Here is a 26,301-nt window from a genome sequence, read left to right on the forward strand (position 1 = left end):
CTGTATTCATTTGGGAGAATGGAGAGCCAACTGTATTCATTTGGCCTTCTTAAGTTCTCATATGCTATTTAAAGAAAATCATTTCTGGCCGGGCGCAGTGGCTCACACCTGTAATCCCAGCACCTTGGGAGGCTGAGGTGGGCGGATCACGAGGTCAAGAGATTGAGACCATTCTGGCCAACATGTTGAAACCCCGTCTCTACTAAAAGTACAAAAATTAGCTGGGCGTGGTGGCACACACCTGTACTCCCAGCTACTCGGGAGGCTGAGGCAAGAGAATCCCTTGAACCTGGGAGGCGGAGGTTGCAGTGAGCAGAGATTGCGCCACTGCACTCCAGCCTGGTGACAGAGTGAGACTCCATCTCAAAAAAAAAAAAGAAAAGAAAAAATCATTTATATATATATATATATATATATATGTATATGTAAGCCTGTATGGTAAAGTCTTAAACTTTCCTGGATTAATTTAAATTTTTAAGGATTATCAAAAAGTAAGTAGCATTCATGATCATTTAGATGAAAAATTTTAAGCCCAGTCTGGCTTTACTTTGCAAGGTTCATGCTGATCTGTTTCCCTTGCCATTGGAGTTATATGCTTTAAGAAATGAAATATAATTTTTGGTTATTTAGGCTGTGTGCAGTGGCTTACAACTGTAATCCTAACTCTTTGGGAGGCCAAGGTGGGCTGATCACTTGAGTCTAGGAGTTCGAGACCAGCCTGGGCAACATGGCAAAAACCCCATCTCTACAAGAAAAAAAAAAAAAAACACGCAAAAAGCCAGGGGTGGTGGTGCGCACCTGTAGTCCCAACTATTTGGGAGACTGAGGTGGGAGGATCGCTTCAGCCTGGGAGGTGGGAGTTGCAGTGAGCTGAGATGGAGCCACTGTACTCCAGCCCGGGTGACATAGCTAGACCTTGTGTCATTAAAAAAATAAAATAAAAAGGTTATTTAAAAGAAAATGTTATCCAAAGTCAGTTTTAGTTGCTCTTTTGCGTTTTTGATGCCATTACTACCTCTTTTAGATAGGTAATCCAGAATGGATTATTTTAACAACAGTGTCTTTAAAATTTAAGTTACTTGCTTGGCTGTGCGGTTTGTATGATTACAGTTCAACTTAGAAAATGTTCTCCAATAATGAGTTGCTCTTAATTTAATCAAATTGCTAAGGCCTAATATTACTATAAACCAACTTGGTAGTGAATCTGCATGTTTATGTTATACAGGTTATTATCTAGTAAGTGAATACTTTAATTCATATAGAAATGATTACTGGACTTTGTTTACAGAAAGCCACAAAAAAAACTGATAAACCCAGACAAGATGATAAAGATGATCTAGATGTAACAGAGCTCACTAATGAAGATCTTTTGGATCAGCTTGTGAAATACGGAGTGAATCCTGGTCCTATTGTGGGTAAGTTGATAAAATTTCAAGTATAGTATCTTTTCTCTGAAGCAGGACCCCAAATTATTTCCTCCTTTTGTTTAGCAGTTAGTTTAGGTTCTAAGGACTGGTTTGTCATTAATCATTTGTATCAGCAGAACCTGTGTTTCTTTGACTCTAAATGAGTGAAATAAAATGAGAGGATTGAATTAGATAATCTCCAAAATTACCTCTATTGTTGAGATTGTGTTTTTTTTTTTTTTTTTTTTTTTTTTTGAGACAGTCTCACTGTCGCCCAGGCTGGAGTGCAGTGGCGTGATTTCGGCTCACTGCAAGCTCCGCCCCCCGGGGGTTCACGCCATTCTCCTGCCTCAGCCTCCCGAGTAGCTGGGACTGCAGGCGCCCGCCACCTCGCCCAGCTAATTTTTTGTATTTTTAGTAGAGATGGGGTTTCACCGTGTTAGCCAGAATGGTCTCGATCTCCTGACCTCGTGATCCGCCCGCGTCGGCCTCCCAAAGTGCTGGGATTACAGGCGTGAGCCACCGCGCCCGGCCGAGATTGTTTTATATATCATACTTCTTTTTTTTTTTTTTTTTTGGGTTTTGTTTTGTTTTTTGTTTTTTTGAGATGGAGTCTTGCTCTGTCGCCCAGGCTGGAGTGCAGTGACGCGATCTTGGCTCCCTGCAAGCTCTGCCTCCCGGGTTCATGCCATTCTGCCTCAGCCTCCCGAGTAGCTGGGACTACAGGTGCCCACTGCCACGCCTGGCTAATTTTTTGTATTTTTCGGTAGAGACGGGGTTTCACCATGTTAGCCAGGATGGTCTCGATCTCTTGACCTTGTGATCCGCCTGCCTCAGCCTCCCAAAGTGCTGGGATTACAGTTGTGAGCCACCGTGCCCAGCCACTTATATCACACTTCTGCTGAGACATGGGTCTTATATGACAATTGAGGAAAATCTGAGGTAACATAGCCGGGCACATTTGCCCAAATAAATGAGTTAATGGCTGGGCGCAGTAGCTCACACCTGTAATTCCAACACTTTGGGAGGCCAAGATGGGAGGATTGCTTGTGCCCACGAGTTCAAGACCAGCATGAGCAACATAGGGAGATCCCATCTCTGCAGAAAATTTTAAAATTAGCACTGTGTGGTGTCACAAATCTGTTGTCCCAGCTACTTAGGAGGCTGAGGCAGAAGGATTGCTTGAGATGGTGGGCGGGGGGGTGGTCAAGGCTGCAGTGAGCCATGATAGCTACTGTACTTCAGCCAGGGGCAGTGGAGCAAGACCCTGTCTCAAAAAAAAAAAATAAGTAAATAAAGGAAAAAAGAAAAAGTGAGTTAGTGGCAGACTTTTTCTTAATGAGGTTATTAAATTTTTTTTTTTTTTTTTGAGACGGGGTTTCACTCTTGTCGCCCAGGCTAGAGTGCAATGGTGTGATCTTGGCTCACTGCAACCTCTGCCTCCCAGGTTCAAGCAGTTCTCCAGCCTCAGCTTCCCGAATAGCTGGGATTATAGGCACCTGCCACCATGCCCGGCTAATTTTTATATTTTTAGTAGAGATGGGGTTTTGCCATGTTGGTCAGGCTGGTCTGAAACTCCTGACCTCAGGTGATCCCCCCCACCTCAGGCTCCCAAAGTGCTGGGATTACAGGTGTGAGCCACCGCGCCAAGCCCCTTTTTATTTTTTTATTTTATTTTATTTTATTTTATTTTTTTTGAGACAGAGTCTCGCTCTGTCGCCCAGGCTGGAGTGCAGTGGCGCAATCTCGGCTCACTGCAAGCTCCGCCTCCCGGGTTCACGCCATTCTCCTGCCTCAGCCTCTCCGAGTAGCTGGGACTACAGGCGCCCGCCACCACGCCCGGCTAATTTTTTTTGTATTTTTAGTAGAGACGGGGTTTCACCGTGGTCTCCATCTCCTGACCTCGTGATCCGCCCGCCTCGGCCTCCCAAAGTGCTGGGATTACAAGCGTGAGCCACCGCGCCCGGCCAGCCCCCCTTTTTAATTTATCATTAAAAGTACCCTTTTGGAAGTCCTGTCTTGATTGGAATTGAAGAATTATACCCTTAAAAAACAAAAACCTAGGACTAAATACACTGGATTTCCGTCGTTGTATTACTTTTAGGTGATGAAAATTTTGCAGTGTTGATTATGGCTTAGTTTTGGAGGGTCTTAGCAATAACTTCAAGATGAGAAAATTCCATTTTGATTTATTTTATTTTATTTTTTTTGACAAGCTCTTGCTCTGTTGTCCACGCTGGAGTGCAGTGGCACAGTCATGGCTTACTGCAGCCTCAACCTGGCCTCAAGCAGTCCCACCTCAGCCTTTCAAGTAGCTGGGAACACAGGCACGTGCCACCATGCCCGGCTAATTTTTGTATTTTTAGTAGAGATACAGTTTACCTATGTTGGCCAGGCTGATTTCGAACTCCTGACCTCAGGTGATGCACCCGCCTCGGCCTCTCAAAGTGGTGGGTTTACAGTCGTGAGCCACTATGTCTGGCTACATTATATAGTATTTTTTTTTTTTAAGAACTCGAGTTTAGAAAAAGAAAGGGTGAAAATAGCTTAAAATGTTGCTGAAGATAGTGTCTGAGCTGCACCCTAAATGAAACAATACAAGTACTAAAGCAAGTTCTGCCTTAATCCAGGAACAACCAGGAAGCTATATGAGAAAAAGCTTTTGAAACTGAGGGAACAAGGAACAGAATCAAGATCTTCTACTCCTCTGCCAACAATTTCTTCTTCAGCAGAAAATACAAGGCAGAATGGAAGTAATGATTCTGACAGATACAGTGACAATGAAGAAGGTAAAATTTTAAATGATGTTAATCAAATGTATGTAATTTTTTCACACTCAAAATACAGTGACCACGAAGAAAGTAAAATTTAAAACAATATTGGCAAGATACACAAATTTTATTCATGTCATTAGAGTAATTCTGTAATTTGATTTAAATACATTTTATTGAAAATTCTAAGAAACAACATAGTACAAATTCATGATTTTCCATTACCTGAAATTGCAAGTTAACTTTGTCTTTTTTGCTTCAAATCTCATTTTTCTGAGAGAATAAAGTATTACAAGTAAAGGCAAAGTTCCTCGTACTTACCTGTACCTATCACCTCCACAGAAGTAACTACTATTATTAATTCAATGCCCATCTTTCAAGTTTTATATTTCACATACACATCTGTCTAATACATGGTATTATTTTATACTTTAAGAATAAAAAACTTAATATGCTAAATCTTATCACTTGCTCTTTCTTACTCCATTATTTTTGAAATCTAATCCTATTAATTACATATGTTTATTCTTCATAATTAATACATAGTGGTAGCATTTAAATATGGCATCTTTTCTCTGTTCTCTATTGATAGGCATTTAAATTGTTCACAATTTTTGTTAATTTGACCTCAAGGCAACTTTAAAGCAAATATTTTGACTATATTTTTAATAGACTATATAGTACCTTAAAATTTGATCATGATGTTTAAAATTTTTTTGAGGATAGTACGTGAAATAAATGTCCTTTAAAAATTATAAGTACAACTTGATTTTTGTAAACTTTTAATTAATACGACTTGTGATTATTTTGATCCAGATTGTTTATATCTCAATAAGCTTTGTCTACTAGGGCAAATCTGGCAGATTAGTTCAGAATATGAAATTATAGAGTCTTTTCCTTTGGCAGCACTATTTTTAGCAAAGAGGCAAAGAATAAAATCAGCTCAAACACAGGTAATGCTTAAACTTCCTGCCTCTTTTGCCTCTACAGGAAAGAAGAAAGAACACAAGAAAGTGAAGTCCACTAGGGATTTTGTTCCTTTTTCTGAACTTGGAACTACTCCCTCTGGTGGTGGATTTTTTCAGGGTATTTCTTTTCCTGAAATCTCCACCCGTCCTCCTTTGGGCAGTACCGAACTACAGGCAGCTAAGAAAGTACATACTTCTAAGGGAGACCTACCTAGGGAGCCTCTTGTTGCCACAAACTTGCCTGGCAGGGGACAGTTGCAGAAATTAGCCTCTGAAAGGAATTTGTTTATTTCATGCAAGTCTAGCCATGATAGGTGTTTAGAGAAAAGTTCTTCGTCATCTTCTCAGCCTGAACACAGTGCCATGTTGGTCTCTACTGCAGCTTCTCCTTCACTGATTAAAGAAACCACCACTGCTTACTATAAAGACATAGTAGAAAATATTTGCGGTAGAGAGGAAAGTGGAATTCAACCATTATGTCCTGAGAGGTCCCATATTTCAGATCAATCGCCTCTCTCCAGTAAAAGGAAAGCACTAGAAGAGTCTGAGAGCTCACAACTAATTTCTCCGCCACTTGCCCAGGCAATCAGAGATTATGTCAATTCTCTGTTGGTCCAGGGTGGGGTAGGTAGTTTGCCTGGAACTTCTAACTCTACACCCCCACTGGATGTAGAAAACATACAGAAGAGAATTGATCAGTCTAAGTTTCAAGAAACTGAATTCCTGTCTCCTCCACGAAAAGTCCCTAGACTGAGTGAGAAGTCAGTGGAGGAAAGGGATTCAGGTTCCTCTGTGGCATTTCAGAACATACCTGGATCCGAACTGATGTCTTCTTTTGCCAAAACTGTTGTCTCTGATTCACTCACTACCTTAGGTCTAGAAGTGTCTAAGCAATCACAGCATGATAAAACAGATGCCTCAGAACTATCTTTTCCCTTCCATGAATCTGTTTTAAAAGTAATTGAAGAAGAATGGCAGCAAGTTAACAGGCAGCTGCCTTCACTGGCATGCAAATATCCAGTTTCTTCCAGAGAGGCAACACAGATATTATCAGTTCCAAAAGTAGATGATGAAATCATAGGGTTTATTTCTGAAGCCACTCCACTAGCAGGTATTCAAGCAGCCTCCACTGAGTCTTGCGATCAACAGTTGGACTTAGCATTCTGTAGAGCATATGAAGCTGCAGCATCAGCATTGCAGATTGCAACCCACACTGCCTTTGTAGCTAAGGCTATGCAGGCAGACATTAGTCAGGCTGCACAGATTCTTAGCTCAGATCCTAGTCGTACCCACCAAGCACTTGGGATTCTGAGCAAAACATATGATGCGGCCTCATATATTTGTGAAGCTGCGTTTGATGAAGTGAAGATGGCTGCCCATACCATGGGAAATTCCACTGTAGACCATCGATACCTCTGGCTGAAGGATTGCAAAATTAATTTAGCTTCTAAGAATAAGCTGGCTTCCACTCCCTTTAAAGGTGGAACATTATTTGGAGGAGAAGTATGCAAAGTAATTAAAAAGCGTGGAAATAAACACTAGTAAAATTAAGAACAAAAAGACATCTATCTTATCTTTCAGGTACTTTTATGCCAACATTTTCTTTTCTGTTAAGGTTGTTCCAGTTTCCAGATAGGGCTAATTACAAAATGTTAAGCTTCTACCCATCAAATTACAGTATAAAAGTAATTGCCTGTGTAGAACTACTTGTCTTTTTTAAAGATTTGCATAGATAGGAAGCCTGGTACAAACAATTTAAAGCTTTCTAGATCACATATTAGTCTCTAAATTGTTTTCTATTTCCTGCTTTACTTATGCTTTTGCAATTCTCCAAAACTAAGAAAATTCTAATTAGGATAAAAGGAGTATTTACTGTTTAATAGAATAATATGCATCTTCCTTTATACCTAGGACAGAATTAAACATTTGTTACACATTCAGAACAGTGATTTTGTTCTTTTTGATACTTTTATGTCAGTATCTTTTCACGTTCCATAACTTGTCCATATTTTTGCTCATATTTTCTTACTTTTGCTTGTTATTTATTCGTGTCTGCAACATCAATCATAGTAGTCTAGATCAATGCAACTCAAAGCACCAGTCTACAAACTGTTACTTATCATACCACAGGCAAGATAAGCATGCACAAGAATTTAAATCTAGACATACTTTTTAGGTCAATGACAGGATTTGACTTTTTAGCAAAATTTTATTAATAGCTAAAGCAATGTATTGATTTACACTCTGATGCAAGTAATTTATCTCTTCATTGACGGGTAGCAACCAATTCATGGACCAGTACCACGGACCACACTTTGAGAAACACTTCTTTGGATAATAATAGATATCCTGGGATAGTGCATGTTCACCATCTATTTTGTCAGATAATGGGGCTTTTTAAAAAATAATACTTTGCTTTCATGATATATTGTATTTTGTGGAAAGTTAAGTTTAGCAATATAGACTCTAAAAGCAAATTAAATTTTTTTAAAGCCATAAGAAATTATACTATATCCCAGTATCTGTATGTCTGTATAAAGCAGTGTATTACCATCTTTTCATTTCTATGATTGTAAGATAAGAGTCTTAACTGCAGAGGTATTGTGGAAAATAGTAGCCTTAAGCATAATAAAATATGGTCTCTTGGGTACTCCCTCTGGCCATTACGACATTCTTAGATTATATGTGTCCATCTTTGCAGCTTTCTGAGAGTAATTTTATTTGTTGTCTTCTGAAATGTACATGTATACATGTACCTACTGAGTGCTATGTGATTTTTAAAAATGTATTACTGTAGAATGCTTCTGCAAATTCAATAAAGTTGTTAAATTTGAACAGTGTTGTGTGGTCTCCAGAAACATGTTCTGTGTGCTTTATTCTTGGAGTTGCAACAAGTTACACATTTGTATATGAACACCCCTTTTCCATTTCATCATTGAAACTCACTTTGACATTTCAGTGGTATAATTGAAAATATTCTGATTATTGTATGGTTTTTCTTCTGTTTGAGGACCATGTTTTTATTGACTGTTGGAATCTAAATTTATAAGAGGAATTAATCTGTAACCAGATACCTTATTTGTTTAATCGATTTCTATTCCACTACTAATGGTTTTTTTTACTTTGTGCTTTCTAGTTCTTAGATTCTGAGTTAACAAAGCATAAAATAGATTTTATATTGCTGGGGGTTGTACCAAACGTAGATATGTTGACAGATCCATTGATAGAAGTGTTGGGAGATGGACTCGAAATCTTAGTCCTAAATAAAGATTGAACTGTTTAAACTAACTTGGTAAAAATCACTGTTCTTTTCTGGGAAACCTGCAAGTATTAAATAGATTCTGTACTAACAACTATTAACACTGGAAAGTTAGCAAGACACATAGAGATGTCTTGACCACTTTTTCACATAAGTTCAGAGTTCACGTAAAACTTTAGAATTGACTTCCTTTCTGTCTCTTTGATAAGAAAGTAATCTAACTTAAATTTTTGGTAGTAGAAGTTTTAGAAGTAATAACTGACTTATTAATTTTGCTCTACCATGATAAATGTCTACAAAAAGGGATTTTTTTTTTTTTTTTTTTTTTGAGATGAAGTTTCGCTCTTGTCCCCAAAGCTGGAGTGCAATGGCGTGATCTCGGCTTGCCGCAACCTCTGCCTCCCGGGTTCAAGCGATTCTCCTGCCTCAGCCTCCTGAGTAGCTGGGATTACAGGTGCCTGCCACCAACCCTGGCTAATGTTTGTATTTTTAGTAGAGACGGGGTTTCACCATGTTGGCCAGGATGGTCTTGAGCTGACCTCAGGTGATCTGCCCACCTCAGCCTTCCAAAGTGCTGGGATTACAGGCGTGAACCACCATGCCCGGCCAGGGATGTTAACTAAAATCAGTCTTCAAAACCTAGATCTTCTAATGATGATGAATTTAAGACTAGGAGACTGGAATATTGAAGCCTATTAAAAAATACATATCCTTGCATTGTTAGGTTAATAACTATAATGGTGACAAGTCAAGTATATAAGTATTGACTTCTCTTCAAAGAAATGTTATTTTTATTATAAGGAATGGGACAAGAAGTGACCTGTGATTGGTCATATTTTTCTGTGAACAAGATTCCTTCTTTACCTGAGTTGTACCTAGGTTTTTTGTAACTACATCAAAAAAGCTTTTATACTGTACTTATTAATGTTATGACAGGTACCATTTATTGTTGTAGAAGCTTGGTACTATATGGAATTTTTTCATTTTTAAAATTTCCCTTCTCTATTCCAAATTTTAATTTAGTAAGCCAACCTTTGCTGTACAGTAGTAGTATACTGTATGGACAAAACAATGGTAACAACTATGTATTTTAAAAGGCCTTTTTCCACATCTAAATTGTTCTTACTGAAAAGCTTTCGTGGGAGCATTTTGAATTCACTTCATGTTCAAAGCTGTGAGTCCCAGATAAAGGAGAGGAGAATAGGTAGGAAGAAGTGGTTGTCAGATGAAAGGGTAAGGGAAATAAGCAAAAATGGGATAAACAGTTTTCAAGACAAATTGCAGTTAAACAGTTTTGGACTAGTGAGGTATTACCAGTAGACTTGTTTTTTACCTTTTAATGTGCCTAAAACCAGGGTTCCCGATTAATGTTAGGATAACATCATCGTTCATTGAGTGTTTCAGAGAGTAATGGTTTCTCCAATGTTATTTCCAGACTCTAAAATAGAGCTCAAGCTTGAGAAGAGAGAGCCACTAAAGGGCAGAGCAAAGACTCCAGTAACACTCAAGCAAAGAAGAGTTGAGCACAATCAGGTATCTTTAGTTTTATTATCACCGTGTACAGGTATAAATAACCTCCTGACAACACTAATCCGTGTCTTAGCCTTTAATGGTTGACACCCAGATTCCAGCACGCTCAATAAACTTAATTCTGTTGTTAAATGATACTAAAAATCTAAACTTTGTGGGTTTTGTCAGTAGTGTAGCCTGTGATTACAGCAAAAGCAAATTTTTAATGTCTCATTTGTGTTTGAGTCTGTGCTAGATGTAGTTCAAAGCCAGTTATACGGCGTTTTGAAAGATATTTTAAAAGGTGGAAATATCTAGACACTTTGGATACAATTTCTTTAAAAAGCAATGGAAAGGTTTTATATTTATGTCTTTGTCTCTAGATTTCTGAGTTTGATTTTATGTTTGCCTGTCTTGTCTTCTGTGATTCTTTCCTAAACTCAGAAGCTAGTCTGGTCCTAAGACCACAGTTTTCTTTCCTTATTTCAGATGAAAATTTACCTTTTTTATTGTGGAAGAGGCGTTTCAGTTTTTCAAAAGGGAAATGTAGGAAACTAAGGAGAAAATAAGTATAGGTATAAATGAACAGAGAACAAATTATTGACTAACCTAGTATTGTTTACAGAGAACAAAGTATTGACTAATGTAGCATTGATTTGGCTGATGCTTTATAAGACAGCTATTCCTAGAGTCATTTTCCTTACCCCTACTATGTCTAGCTGGAAGATTTGTCCAGTTGGTTATGTTTTCCATCTCCTATTTATCACTTTTTTTGTTTGTTTGTTTGTGACTGAGTTTCGCTCTTGTCACCCAGGCTGGAGTGCAGTGGCATGATCCCAGCTCACTGCAACCTCCACCCTGCCGGGCTCAAGCGATTCTCCTGCCTCAGCCTCCCAAGTAGCTGGGATAACAGGCACATGCCACCACACTCAGCTAATTTTTGTATTTTTAGTAGAGACGGTTTCACCGTGTTGGCCAGGCTGGTCTCAAACTCCTGACCTCAGGTGATCCACCTGCATCGGCCTCCCAAAGTGCTGGGATTACAGGCGTGAGCCACCCTGCCCAGCCTGTTTGTCGTTTTAAAATCAAATCCTTAGAGGAATTATTCTTGATTCCTTAAGGCAAGTCAGTCTCTCTCTTCATTTGATGTAGTTGGTAAGTTGAATTTCAGAACGATTTGTTAGAAATGAGCTTTGTGACAAGAACATACAGAGCATTGAATGAATGAAGATTTTGTTAACATGGAACCAAATACTGGAATACATGTTTTATTGTCCTTTTATGTAGTAGTCCTAACAAATAGCTTCAGGAGCATGCTGAAGAATAAGGAAATAGGCCGGGCATGGTGGCTCACGCCTGTAATCCCAGCACTTTGGGAGGCTGAGGCGGGCGGATCACCTGAGGTCCGGAGTTTGAGACCAGCCTGACCAACATGGAGAAACCCCGTCTCTACTAAAAATGCAAAATTAGCTGGGCATGGTGGCGCATGCCTGTAATCCCAGCTACTCAGGAGGCTGAGGCAGGAGAATCGCTTGAACCCGGGAGGCAGAGGTTGCTGTGAGCCGAGATCACACCATTGCACTCTAGCCTGGGCAACAAGAGCGAAACTCTGTCTCAAAAATAATAAATAAATAAATAAATAAATAATAGAGATGGTCTAAGGGATAATTGAGTTGGGGGAATCCAAACTGAGGGGCAGAATAAATAGTCAAAGGAGTGTAGGTTTAGATGACAGGCAGAATTAGACAGTGGCTTTATTGCAGAAAATTTAAAACATGTAGAAGAGTGGAGGGAAGAGTTTAATGACCCTCCAGTCATAGATGTGCCACAGTTGTCAGTGTTTTACCAGTTTGGTTTCATCACCCCACACCCTCCAGCTTTTTAAATTACTTTTTTTTTTTTTTTTGGAGTCTCACTCTGTCGCCCAGGCTGGAGTGCAGTGGCACAATCTCGGCTCACTTGCAGCCTCTGCCTCCTGGGTTCAAGCAGTTCTCCTGCTTCAGCCTCGTGAGTAGCTGGGATTACAGGTTCCTGCCACCATGCCCGGCTAGTTTTTGTATTTTTAGTAGAGACCGGGTTTCACCATGTTGGCCAAGCTGGTCTCGAACTCCTGACCTCAGGTGATCTACCCGCCTTGGCCTCCCAGATTGCTGGGATTACAGGCATGAGCTACCGTGCCTGGCCCTAAATTGCTTTTGCTTTTTTTGTTTTGCTTTTTCCTGGAGTATATTAAAGCAGTCTTTGACATATTGTTTCACACATTAAAGAGTCAGCATTTTAGCATATATCTCTGAAAGATAAGTGCTGTTCCAGTGACAGTGCCAATATCACACCTAATAAAATTAATAATTTATTTGTATCTAATTCATGTTTAAATTTCTCTAGTTTCAGAAATGTTTCATTTATGATTATGTTATTCAAATCAGGATCCAAACAGGATCCACATATCCGGTTTAATTTTTGGTTGTTTTACTCTCTCAAGTCTGTAGCTATTACCACTGTAACTGTATCTCTTCCCTCCATTTATTTGGTGAAGAAACCAGGTCATTACAGAATTTCCCAACATTCTGGATTTGTTAGGTTGCTTCTTTATGTCGTTTAATTAGCTTCTCTATACGCTGCATTTCCTGTAGAGTGGGTTAGATCTGTAGTGAGGCTATGCAGTAGACCTTTCTGTGATAGAAATTTTTCATATCCGTGCTATCCGTTACAGTAGCCACTAGCTATTGAATACTTGGATGGTGACTAGTGAGGCTGAGAAACTCTCAGTTTTTCTTTGCTGTTGTTGTTTTTGTTTTTTTTTGAGATGGAGTTTCACTCTTGTTGCCAAAGTTGGTGTGATCTCAGCTCTCCACAACCTCTGCCTCCCAAGTTCAAGCGATTCTCCTGCCTCAGCCTCCTGAGTAGCTGGGATTACAGGCATGTGCCACCACGCCCAACTAATTCTGTATTTTTATTAGAGATGGGGTTTCTCCATGTTGGTCAGGCAGGTCTCGAACTCCCGACCTCAGGTGATCCACCCGCCTCAGCCTCCCAAAGTGCTAGGATTACAGGCGTGAGCCACTGCGCCTGGCCGAAACTATGTTTTAATTTTAATTAAATTAAATTTAAATGACCATATGTGGCTAGTGGCCTACCATATTAGGACAGCACAGATCCAGAGGGTTGGTCAGATCCACGTTCAGTTTCTTTCACAAGAATACTTAAATGATAGTGTGGCCTTCCTATTACATCGTTTTAGGAGATATAGAATGTCTTTCTGGCGATGCTAAAATTAGTAATTGATTAAGATTTTGAAAGGTTAATCCATCTGTTATAAAGATCCACATTGTCCTTTCATTTAATGGTTCTAACAGCCATTGTCATATGATTATTGCCTAGGTCTATTATTTTGAGGTTTTTTATGTATTGGATTTATGATCAGTTACAGTCATCATTCTTTTTGGTGTTCCTGTTGTGCCATCTCTAGCCATTAGGAATTACTAAGTTGGATCCTGTATTTTTTAATTCCTTCCCCCATTTATCTTTGATAGTTTCTTGTTTTCTGGAATAGTAAGACATCCCAGGCTCATGTATACTTCCTGCGTCATACCTGGAATCAGCCATGTTTCCAAGGAACCCTGATCCTTTTAATAGAAAATACTGTTTGGGAGAAGCAATTTGGATGCTGACATGTTCATTCCTACTGGTTGTCATTGTTTCTGGGTCTTTTCAGTAGGTAGTGCTAGGTAAATCATGAATTAATGGTGATATTTCAAATTTACAAATACAGGCTAATTTTGGGTTATGTTATACTTGTATCTTTTTTATCTTATGCTGAATATCTTGGTTCTTCAAATGATATTGTTACTTATGTAAGTATCACAACATATGTGTGTTTCTAAATAATACAGTATTACTACTAACAATAAGACTGTTAAATGCAGTTTGGGGTTTTGTTTTCCTTGTCTTTAGGACATATCCCACTAGAATGTAAAGTCAAAACACTGTGCTTAAAGTCACTTGAAAGAATTTTTTTGTGTCATACAGCCACCAAGTTAATAGTTAGGTTTTTTTGTTCTCTAATGCTAGGATTGCTTTTTCTTTTATTATTTTTTAATGGTGTTGAGAGTATAATGAAATAAGGTAGAGTCAGAATTTTGGCGTCTGTCCTTTTCCCTTCCATCTATAGATAAGCATTTTTATTAAGTTTTGATGTATGTTTTGTTTCTTTTTGAAAATATAAGTAAATATATAGATTTTTATATGCTCCCCTTTTACAGAAAATGCAACCTGCTTTGTACATTTCCATTTTTAACCTAAACACATAACCTAGAGATCACTCCATATCGGAATGTAGCCATCTTCCTCATTGCTTTGTACAACTGCATTTTATGTCTTGCATTTTATGGATGTACTGTAATTTATTTAACCGCTCTCCATTTGGTGAATATTTGAGTTGTTTTCAGCTGTATGTTATTATGAATAATGCCAGGATGAACCATGGAGCAGCATTTTGCATGTGTCATTGCATATTTTTTGCCAGTTTATCTTGGGGAAGCGTACAAGTAAAATTGCTAGGTAATTTCACCATTACATTTCTCTGCATATGAGTTGAAGCAATTTGCATTCCCACCAGCAATGTTTGAAAGTACTGTTCTCAAATGGAGGAATATGAGGCTGTTTTGTTTTTTGTTTTTTGTTTTTTTTTTTAATAAAAGTATGAGTAACCATATTGGTCATGTTTTACTTAAATTGATAGGCCTTTAAGATGGCTTTTAGTTATCTCAGGAGCTTTAGAAATTATCTATTCCCAGACCTGAAGAGATTCTGATTTAATTGGTTATGGTAGTTGGGGGCATTTGCTTTTTTTTTTTTTTTAAAGCTCTCCTTGATGGTACTGTGCCACAAGGATTGAGTATCTCAGATTATAAAACTACCTTTCTGTCTATTCAAATAGTCGGTAATTTGACTATTAAAAAGCACTTACTCTGGCCAGGTGCAGTGGCTCACACCTGTAATCCCAGCACTTTGGGAGGCCCAGGTGGGTAGATCACCTGAGGTCAGGAGACCAGCCTGGCCAACATGGCAAAACCCTGTCTGTACTGAAAATACAAAAAAATCAGCCAAGTGTGCTGGTGTGTGCCTGTAATCCCAGCTACTCAGGAGGGTGAGGCAGGAGAATCACTTGAACCTCGCAGGTGGAGGTTGCGGTGAGTGGAGGTTGCGGTGAGCGGAGGTTTTTTGACAATAATTTTGCATTCAGCAAATACTTCCTAATTGATAGGATAAGGAACCCAGAGATTCAGATTGTGACTTAAAACTCTTACAATGTCAATTCCAAATATAGATAAATACAAAACCATGATTTATGAGACTATGTCTGTAACTTGTGGAGTTTTGGTAGTATTACATCCAGCCATTTAGGCGTATTTATTGGATGACCACTCCTGTCACAGGATTAAAGTTTAAAAAAAAATGTCTTTAAATTTAATAGACATTGACTTGGACATAAAACCGTCCGTAATCTAGGTTAAATATTGGCGTGAAAGCAAAAGTGACAACAGAAGGACACTCTACTATAATACTGATCATTGATGGATATTCTCTAGTTAAAAGAATTTAAAAGAATCATCTGGTAATAGTGGCTTCAAAACTGAAAACCTTGCTACTTGGAATGCGGAATTTCGGGCCCTACAGCTACAGAATCAGAATCTGCATTTAACAAAAGCTTCAAGTGATTGATAGGCACATTACAATTTAAGAAGAACTGATCTAATGGGTTTTAAACCAGTATGTAAGAAATGCTGGATTCTTTAAAATGAGGAATGATCAGTGGAACATAGAAATTAATCTGAGACTGAGAATTAATCTGAGGCAGCTGTTCTCCGTCTTTCTATAGTGACATGGATAGCATTGAGATTTGAAAGTGACATTAGGCTTGCATATTGATTAAAGAGTGACCACAGGGTTTTTGTGGCTACCTAGTTTTGTATCTGTTTCCAAGAAAAGTTTGACATCTGAGAATTTTTTAGTTCAAATAAGCTATATGTGGGATTATAATTTAAACTGATTCTACTAAAATGATTCTGACCATATGAAAATAATAATGTTTAATCTATGCTAACAATTACAAAAGTTTGTGTTTTTGTTTTAAAAGGAAACTGACTTATAATAGATGACTTTCTTCTAAGTCATGATCAGTCTGCTTTTTGTTTAGACAGAGATGTAGCTCCAATACTAGAGCCAAATAGCAAACAGTGAGTCAAAAAGGGAACTGGTGATAGTTGATGTGCTTTTTTTCCCATCATTTTTATGATAATTTGTGAGCTACTATAGGTGGATTCTTTAGTGTATGTTAGCACTTTTTAAGTGTTTTCTGATGCCTAAATATCAGTTCAATTAATACATTTAGGAATATTTTGAGGGCATAGCATTGTTTGTAAATGCTGGCATTTGGAGACTTTTATTTCTTGGCTTCTCAGTATGCCAGTATGGCCGTTATTAAAGTATTTGATGTTAGAATATGACTTGTTAATGTGTTGATGCCTGAATAGAGCCATTCTCAAGCTGGAATAACTGAGACTGAATGGACAAGTGGATCTTCAAAAGGCGGACCTCTGCAGGCATTAACTAGGGAATCTACAAGAGGGTCAAGAAGAACTCCAAGGAAAAGGGTGATGCAAGGCTTATTCCTTAGAATTGGGTTTTCAGATTGGTAGGGTTTTAGTATTATTTTATATTTATTGTTTTTGTTTTGTTTTCAAACTAACAGGTGGAAACTTCAGAACATTTTCGTATAGATGGTCCAGTAATTTCAGAGAGTACTCCCATAGCTGAAACTATAATGGCTTCAAGCAACGAATCCTTAGTAAATATGTTTCATAAACTATACAAGTGGTATTCTTTGTAAATTACCCTTTAATTGGAAATGGGGAGGTGGTGAATTTTGGCAAATCTCAAATTTATATGTTTTTTTTTTTAACAATTTTAAACTGATTTTCCCCATATAGTTCTAAATTTTAGAATTTTCCTATAATATCCAATTTATGTAAAGAAATCTAATTCATTGTTCAAGAAAGTATAAGGATATTTTTTGTTAAAATATTTGAAGAATGAGGCTTCATATGTGAGGCACTAAGTTGTGTTTGTAGGCTCTGTTGCTTAAATCTTTACTAAGGGAAAATTTCTAATATTACAGAGATAAAATATCTTTCTTTTCTTTTTAAGTGTCTGTGTTATGTTTGGATAATTCTGAGTCTGAATAATTTGAATCTTGGCAGGTTGTCAATAGGGTGACTGGAAATTTCAAGCATGCATCTCCTATTCTGCCAATCACTGAATTCTCAGACATACCCAGAAGAGCACCAAAGAAACCATTGACAAGAGCTGAAGTAAATGAATACAATTTAGATCGATGCTATCATTGATCTTTCAAAGAGGAAATATTTATATTTGTTTTTTTTTTTTTTTTTTTTTGGAGTGGGAGGGAGCAGAGCTTTCTTTATTGGGTGGTGTGTGTAAATATGCATAAATTATTTTAAGGACACTTTTATTAGTGAAAACAGAAATTAACTAATATAGTTTGACATGCTAATACTATCCTCTTGCCACTGTATCCCTCTTAAGTTCCAGTTTTCAAGGGAGTGGTCATTTGTGTTCTGCTTGTAATATGTTCTGTTTGTCATGGATGCAAGTTTTAAAGTGCTGCTGGGCTGTGAGGGAGGCTACACTTCTTTTGTTGACGGGTCAAATAAGAGACTTTAACATAACTTTATGTGGTGCTGGAATGGGTTAACTCCTGTGTAATTAAGCTTGAAAGTACTAACTGCATGGTGCATTTTAATTTGAATGAATCTTTACAAAAGGAGCTGAAACATTTATTACTTTGTTCTGGACATAAAGGTAAACAGTGAAACAAGCTAAACATTATTATTTTTTTTAATTTGGGCATATTGCATTGACTATAATTTTCAAACATATAATAAAATTTGCTAAAGGTTCATGTTGAGTATCTTCTGTATTTTATCTTTTACTACAGAATTCTTAATAAATGAAGAAACAGTATACTTTTTTTTTTTGAAGCGGAGTCTTGCTCTGTTGCCCAGGCTGGAGTACAGTGGCACGATCTCAGCTCACTGCAACCTCCGCCTCCTGGGTTCAAGCGATTCTCCTGCCTCAGCTTCTTGAGTAGCTGGGATAACAGGTGCCCGCCACTACGCCTGGCTGATTTTTGTATTTTTAGTAGAGACGGGATTTCACCATGTTGGTCAGGCTGGTCTCGAACTCCTGACCTCAGGTAATCCACCCGCCTCGGCCTCCCAAAGAGCTGGGATTACAGGTGTGAGCCACCGTGCCCGGCCCAACAGTATACTCTTAATAGTAGAAAACAGAAAATCATTGAGGGAATTAGCATTGCCATGTTAGATTACTGAATTTTTCCCCCCAGTTATTTAAATGTGTGGCAGTTTTTCACTCCAATAACCACATATATAAGGTATCTTCAAGAAATTTGAAGAGAGCCTTGGAAGCATGTGGATACCTAGATAATAATTTAGAAATGGCAGCTGTAAAATCTATGATAGATTTAAAGGCATTTTGTTCTCTAAAACTTATTTATGTTTTAATTGTTGCATGTTTACACTAAATTTTAACTTGTGGTTGTTTGTTTGTTTGTTTCTTACTAGGTGGGAGAAAAAACAGAGGAAAGAAGAGTAGAAAGGGATATTCTTAAGGAAATGTTCCCCTATGAAGCATCTACACCAACAGGAATTAGGTATTCAGATACATTTAAACAAGTACTAGTGTATTCTAGTAGGGAATCTTTATTTTTAATTCTTCATCACAAAGTTACTGTACTTCTGCTCAGAATTAAGCTGTTCTTTTGGAGCCAGGTACAATGGTACATGCCTATAGTCCCAGCTACTCAAGAGACTAAGGCAGGTGGATTGCTTGAGCCCAGAAGTTCGAGACCAGTCTGGGCAACATAATGAGACTCTGTCTACCCACTGACTCTTAAATAAATAAGTGAACGAACTGTTCTTTTGGGAGCAGTTTAATTCCACTAAGCCCACCAGTAAATATTCTTGAAAGTTGAATGAGTTTCAAAATTGCAATTGGTAAATGGAGGATTTAAAATAAATCACTTACTTACTACTTAATTCATATGTTAAAATCTAAACGAAAATCTAGTGAGAAATACTTTTTTCCCGCCGAGTTTCTCTTTTCTAATTGAAAAGGCTGTGTTTATATACCTTAATTTTTAACTGAAAGAAACACAACCAAAACTGTTTTGTTTTTCCTCTTTACTCCTAAACATGAGCTTTGAAGAGCCTTTAAGAAGGCAGGTTTAGTGACTATCAGTGTTCTGAATATTCTTTTCTAATATGCATCGAACTTTTTTTTTTTTTTTGAGACGGAGTTTTGCTCTGTCGCCCAGGCTGGAGTACAGTGGCGTGATCTCAGCTCACTACAACCTCCACCTCCTGGGTTCAAGCGATTCTCCTGCCTCAGCCTCCTGAGTAGCTGGGATTACAGGCACCCACCATCATGCCTGGCTAATTTTTGTATTTTTGTAGAGACAGGGTTTCACCATGTTGGCCAGGCTAGTCTTGAACTCCTGACCTCAGGTGATCTGCCCGCCTTGGCCTCCCAAAGTGCTGGGATTGCAGGCGTGAGCCACCATGCCCGGCCCATCTAACTTTTAAAATAGAAAATGTGTAGAAGTTTTAAATAGGCTGACTGACCTCACTGCTTTATATGTATCAATTTTCTACTGTTACCTCAGGGAATGTGCTTGGAATTAGGAGTGGCAATGACATTTTATGTTATTTCTCTAAATCATGGCTTTATCTAAAATTATTTTTCTCTTCCTCCTTTCACTCCCAACAGTGCTAGTTGCCGCAGACCAATCAAAGGGGCTGCAGGCCGGCCATTAGAACTCAGTGATTTCAGGATGGAGGAGTCTTTTTCATCTAAATATGTTCCTAAGTATGTTCCCTTGGCAGATGTCAAGTCAGAAAAGACAAAAAAGGGACGCTCCATTCCCGTATGGATAAAAATTTTGCTGTTTGTTGTTGTGGCAGTTTTTTTGTTTTTGGTCTATCAAGCTATGGAAACCAACCAAGTAAATCCCTTCTCTCATTTTCTTCATGTTGACCCTAGAAAATCCAACTGAATGGTATCTCTTTGGCACGTTCAACTTGGTCTCCTATTTTTAATAACTGTGTTGAAAAACATTTGTGTACACTTGACTCCAAGAACTAAAAATAATGTGATTTTGCCTCAATAAATGTAGTATTTCATTGAAAAGCAAACAAAATATATATAAATGGACTTCATTAAAATGTTTTTGAACTTTGGACTAGTAGGAGATCACTTTGTGCCATATGAATAATCTTTTTTAGCTCTGGAACTTTTTGTAGGCTTTATTTTTTTAATGTGGGCATCTTATTTCATTTTTGAAAAAATGTATATGTTTTTTGTGTATTTGGGAAACAAGAAGGGCGAAACATGATAGTATAATGTGAAGCTACACATTTAAATACTTAGAATTCTTACAGAAAAGATTTTAAGAATTATTCTCTGCTGAATAAAAACTACAAATATGTGAAACATAATGAAATTCAGTAAGAGGAAAAGTAACTTGGTTGTACTTTTTGTAACTGCAACAAAGTTTGATGGTGTTTATGAGGAAAAGTACAGCAATAATCTCTTCTGTAACCTTTATTAATAGTAATATTGTTGTAGCCCTATCATACTCACTTTTTAAGACACAGTATCATGAAAGTCCTACTTCAGTAAGACCCATTTACATACAGTAGATTTTTAGCAGAGATCTTTTAGTGTAACATACATATTTTAGAGAATTGTTGGCTAGCTATACATGTTTTGAAAAGCTGTTTAGCTAGCTATAAGGCTATAATTGGAAATCTGTATTTTTTATTTACAGCAAAACATTTATTCAGTCATCCACTTTGCTACCAAAATATGTTTTAGATAAGTGTGTGTATGTTTGTTTAGAAGTTAGAAATTGTAAACACTGGTCTTATGTTTCATTTGGATTCATTATTGCATTGTCTTGTTACCAGAAACAAATTTTGCTAAGCTTTTTTTGCCCTATATTTCCCAGCATAATTTGATTAGAAAGTACAAAAAGGACTGGGCGCGGTGGCTTACGCCTGTAATCCCAGCACTTTGGGAGGCCAGGGCGGGTGGATCACGAGGTCAAGAGATCAAGACCATCCTGCCAACATGGTGAAACCCCGTCTCTACTAAAAATACAAAAAATTAGCTGGGCGTGGTGATGCACACCTATAGTCCCATCTACTAGGGAGACTGAGGCAGGAGAATTGTTTGAACCCAGGAGACAGAGGTTGCAGTGAGCCGAGATTACGTCACTGCACTCTAGCCTGGCGACAGAGCGAGACTCCATCTCAAAAACAAAAAAGAAAGTACAAAAAGTACTTGCTTTTATATTACATCATAAGTGGTAGTTAATAAAGTTGTATACTCTGAATAAGAGGTGGGCATTATGATTATTTTTTATTTATTTTATTTTTTTGGAGATGGAGTCTCGCTCTTGTCACCCAGACTGTAGTGCAGTGGCACGATCTGGGCTTGGTGCAACCTCTGCCTCCCAGGTTGAAGCAATTTTCCTGCCTCGGCAGAGACGGGGTTTCACCATGTTGGCCAGGCTGGTCTCGAACCCCTGACCTCAAGTGATCTGCCCGCCTCAGCTTCCCAAAGTGCTGGGATTACAGGTGTGAGCCACTGCGCCCGGCCGGCATTATGATTTTGTGTACTCTTGAAATGGTTATCTTTGTGGTTGATTTTTTTTTTTTTAAGCTGAAACTTACCTCATGAATAACTTGGTTAAAGTAGTAGGTGATTAAAATTTCAATAGAATCAAATGAAACAAAAATTTTAAACCGACTCATTTGAGTTTCAACTTTACAGTCATTGACCATAAAGCACACTAAAAATGTAAGTTATTTTTAAATGCATCTGAAATAAAAATACTTATTAAAAAGGAAGAAGCTGAAGATGTATATTTAGACCAGCATACAATTTTGATTTCAATTAGCCTTATTCTAATATTTAGCTTTTAGATCTTTCATACACATTTTCACATACTTTGCAGTTGAGACCAGAAAGACTTGTAGGTCTTCCTGCAGAATGAGTAGGTCCTTGCAAAGTGAGTGGGAAACTTACTCCTAGATCAGAAATGTTTGCCTCGCTGAGTAAAATGTTTCTTTGAGATGAGCCATAGAGGGGGCACCTTTTACTCAACTTTTCGTTGTTTTGAAACTTTGTTTCCCATATTGTTTTCAGCCTTTTGTTTATAATTAGAAATTGTGAGAAGCTTCATTTAGTGTTTAAAAATGTGGGGAGATAAATCAGACTCAACATGTATGTAAGATCAATTCACTTAAAAGTATGGTCCAAATAGCAAAAATGGACCAGGTGAAACATGTAGTCATTTTTTAAAAACATGTACTCGGTCTTTTGTGTGTGTCTGTTTTATTCCATTAGAATAAATGTGTCCTTGATGTAAATGCAAAGCATTTCTTCCTGATTAAATTGTAGATGTAGACTTTACAGTATAATTCAATAATAAAAAGTAATTAACCTCTAGTTTTGTCGTTGCATAAATGGTTTTCAGATAGCACAAACTATGATATCTGGATAACATTTCTTATGTGGTATTTATGGATTATTGTGTTTTATTTCAGTCTGTTCATATGTTTTACTTCTTATCATTGTAATCAGGTTCTCATTTATTCAAAGGTAAGCAACGTGTAGCTATTGTACTCACGGAATGACATTAAGAAGCGCTCCAAGGCACCTCTCCCACACCTAGTTCCTTTTTCCCACCAGTTTTACTGTCTTTAGTATTTACCTATGACCCTTATGATTGTTAGTCTTGCTGTGAGACTAAGCCAGTGTCACTGTGATACGTCATGGAGCTGTGCTCACAAGATGAAAGTGCCATTATGTCTTCATCATTCATGTGTCCCCAGAGGTGATTTGACTTAAATTAGTGTTTCTCAAGATAGTATAGACACCATAATTAATTAGAAGGCAAATCGCATCAAAGGCTGAAAACAAGTTTTGTTGCATGCTTACCATGTGCTAGGTACTTTTCTGTGTGTTTAATATGTATTGATTGACTCAATCCTCACGATAATCCTTTGGAGTAGGCATTTTTGTAATCTCATTACAGATGAGGAAATTGATGGTTAGAGGTGTTAACCTTCGTCATGTTTGCACACAGCTGAGACGTGATGGATCTGGTTGCATATAATATGGCAGAGGGAACCTAAAAAACCAAACAATTCTCTGTTTACATGCTTTAAACCAGTTCTTCTGTGTTCAGCCCTGCTCCTTTCACAACTTCGGTGGTGCCTTTTAAGTTTTAAACCTCTGAAGCGTTCTTTTGGGTAAAGTAGCTCACTCCTAGTTTTTCTTGTCTTTTTGTTTTCTTTGAGACAAGGTCTCACTTAATCTTTCTCTGTGGCTATTTAAATTTAAATCTTCTGGCCAGGCGCGGTGGCTCACGCCTGCAATCCTAGAACTTTGGGAGGCCGAGGCAGGCGGATCACCTGAGGTCAGGAGTTCGAGACCAGCCTGAACAACATGGCAAGACAATTTTTAGTCTCTACTAAAAATACAAAAATTAGCCAGGTGTGGTGGTGGGTGCCTGCAATCCCAGCTACTCGGTAGGCTGAGGCAGAAGAATGACCCGAACTTGGGAGGCAGAGGTAACACTCCAGCCTGGGTGACAGTGAGACTCCATCTCAGAACAACAATAATAATAATAAATTTAAGCCTTCTTTAATTTTGCTAATTCTTTTTCTGTTTCTTAATCTGTTTTGTTTTTTTTTTTTGATGGAGTCTTGCTCTGTCGCCCAGGCTGGAGTGCAGTGGCGCCATCTTGGCTGACTGCAACCTCTGCCTCCAGGGTTCAAGTGATTCTCCTGTCTCAGCTTCCCAAGTAGCTGGTACTGCAGGTGCGCCACCATGCCCAGCTAATTTTTGTGTTTTTAGTAGAGACGGGGTTTTACCATGTTGGGCAGGCTGGTCTTGAACTCCTGACCTCAGGTGATCCTCCCAAAGTGCTGGGATTACAGGCGTGAGCCACCACCCCTGGCCTAATTTTTTTTTTTTTTTTTAATCTTCCAAGCAGCTTTTTGAAGTATCTTTTGCTATCTCACGCTACCTCTTTGTCATTGTGTTAAACACTTCTTTATTCCCTTACAGTATTCAAATCTCAGTAGAAAGAGGCTGTAAGCATGTGGTCAGCCTGTCACCTTGAATTGATGGTCACTGAGAGCTTTTCAGAATTCACATATCCTCCTTTCCACCAAAGATTTGGGGAGAAAGTAGAGGAGCAAACATAGGGTTTGAGTGCAAGGGGACTCCATGTGTTTTGTTAAGTTATCCTAATTATGGAATCATTAATTGAACTGACAACATTTATACTATATTTACAGTGTTTTTAAATGGATTGAAATTTATTGGTTACCAAATTTTGCCACTTAATGCAACAGACATTTGATACTTTCTCTGTGATAAAAATGTGTAGTTGATGGTGCATGGGTGTAGTTTTAGAATTTTCTTTGAACTTATATTGATGCATTCTTTGGGGAAGTTTTTTTTAAAGCATCTGATGCTGGATGTGGTACCTCATGCCTGTAATCCCAGCACTTTGGGAAGCCGAGGTGGGTGGGTCAGCCAAGGTCAGGAGTTTCAAGACCAGCCTGGCCAACATGGCGAAACCTTGTCTACAAAAAAAACAAAATTAGCTGGGGGTAGTGGTGCACCCCTGCAGCCCCAGCTACTCAGGAGACTGAGGCGGGAGAATCCCTTGAACCTGGGAGGCGGAGGTTGCAGTGAGCCGAGATGGTGCCATTGCACTCTAGTCTGGGTGACGAGCAAAACTCTTGACTCAAAAATAATAACAGGCCGGGTGCGTTGGCTCACGCCTGTAATTCCAGCACTTGGGGAGGCCGAGACGGATCACCTGAGGTCAGGAGTTTGAGACCAGCCTGACCAATATGATGAAACCCCATCTCTACTGAAAATAACAAAAATTAGCCGGGTGTGGTAATTAGCCGAGCATGGTGGCATGTGTCTGTAATCCCAGCTACCCCGGAGGCTGAGACGAAAATCGCTTGGACCTGGGAGGCGGAGGTTTTAGTGAGCTGAGATCTTGCCATTGCACTCTAGCCTGGGCACAATCCAGCCTGGGCAACAAAGGCGAAATTCCATCTCAAAAAAAAAAATAAATAAAATTGAAGCATATTGTCTATTAACTAATAACCATATAGGTTTATTAGCAATTTAAATATTGCTATTGTTCATTATATTGAGAGAAACTAATGACCTTATAGTCGAAGAACTAAAAACTTGCTTATTTGGAATAAAAGCTGAGTATGAAAATTAAGTCCTGACAATAGACCACTAATGACTATTGTCCAGAAATTGACACATTGATCTTGTGACAGTGAATACATTTTCTTTCCTTTTGGAGGAAGGGGATGTAAGCCTTTAGGAGCTATAAATGCATTTCCAACTTATGTTTATGATGAGTTTATTGGCACATATACCCCATCATAAGTTGAGCATCTCTACATGTCACATCATGATGGACCCAACAGACAATGTTGAATGGAGCAAGCCTGGGAAAAAGTAGGGCATTGTTGCATTCAAAATTCCTAATGTAGAAAAGCAAAAATAGTCCATGGCGATAGAAGTCAGAATACTACATACCTTTAGGGAGGAGTGGCTATTAACTGTGAGAGATTGTTGCAAGGTGATAGAAATGTTTGTGTCTTGGCCAGGCATTGTGGCTTTTGCCTGTATTCCCAGCTCCTGGGAGGCCAAGGCAGGAGGATCACTTAAGCCCAGGAATACAAAACCAGCCTGGTCAACATAATGAGACCCTATTTCTTTCTTTTTTATTTTCTTCAGGAAATATATAGGTGTGGTGGCTCATGCCTATAGTCCCAGCTACTCAGGAGACGACCCTATCTTAAAAAAAAAAAAAAAAATTATCCAAACTGAAGCAGAGAGAGGAAAAGGCTAAAAAGCACCTCAACAAAGCCTCAGTAACCTGTGTGTGAGACAATATCTAGCAGTCTTTTTTTGTCAAAAGAATAAAGGAGGCCGGGCGCGGTGGCTCACGCTTGTAATCCCAGCACTTTGGGAGGCCGAGGCAGGCGGATCACGAGGTCAGGAGATTGAGACCACGGTGAAACCCCGTCTCTACTAAAAATACAAAAAATTAGCTGGGCGTGGTGGCGGGCGCCTGTAGTCCCAGCTACTCGAGAGGCTGAGGCAGGAGAATGACGTGAACCCAGGAGGCAAAGCTTGCAGTGAGCCGAGATTGCACCACTGCACTCCAG

General features: G+C 38.5%; 1 protein-coding gene across 3 annotated transcripts in view; it reads left to right on the plus strand.

Moving 5' to 3' along the window:
- Positions 1-26,026, plus strand: part of TMPO (thymopoietin) — a 37,085-nt gene extending 11,059 nt beyond the window's left edge. The window contains exons 2-9 of one of the 3 annotated variants that reach the window (XM_032170959.2): positions 1,289-1,415; positions 4,037-4,195; positions 9,840-9,937; positions 16,450-16,569; positions 16,668-16,763; positions 17,176-17,286; positions 18,580-18,668; positions 19,784-26,026. In XM_032170959.2, the coding sequence (XP_032026850.1) occupies positions 1,289-1,415; positions 4,037-4,195; positions 9,840-9,937; positions 16,450-16,569; positions 16,668-16,763; positions 17,176-17,286; positions 18,580-18,668; positions 19,784-20,069 (1,086 nt within the window). In that variant the 3' untranslated portion in view covers positions 20,070-26,026. Of the gene's footprint in view, positions 1-1,288; positions 1,416-4,036; positions 4,196-5,167; positions 7,986-9,839; positions 9,938-16,449; positions 16,570-16,667; positions 16,764-17,175; positions 17,287-18,579; positions 18,669-19,783 lie in introns of those variants that run through there. The other 2 variants (XM_032170960.2, XM_032170958.2) reach the window with 2 other exon arrangements.
- The last annotated feature ends 275 nt before the right edge of the window (positions 26,027-26,301 follow it).

This window comes from Hylobates moloch, unplaced genomic scaffold (genome assembly GCF_009828535.3).
Source record: "Hylobates moloch isolate HMO894 unplaced genomic scaffold, HMol_V3 SCAFFOLD_12, whole genome shotgun sequence".
Taxonomy (NCBI): domain Eukaryota; kingdom Metazoa; phylum Chordata; class Mammalia; order Primates; family Hylobatidae; genus Hylobates; species Hylobates moloch.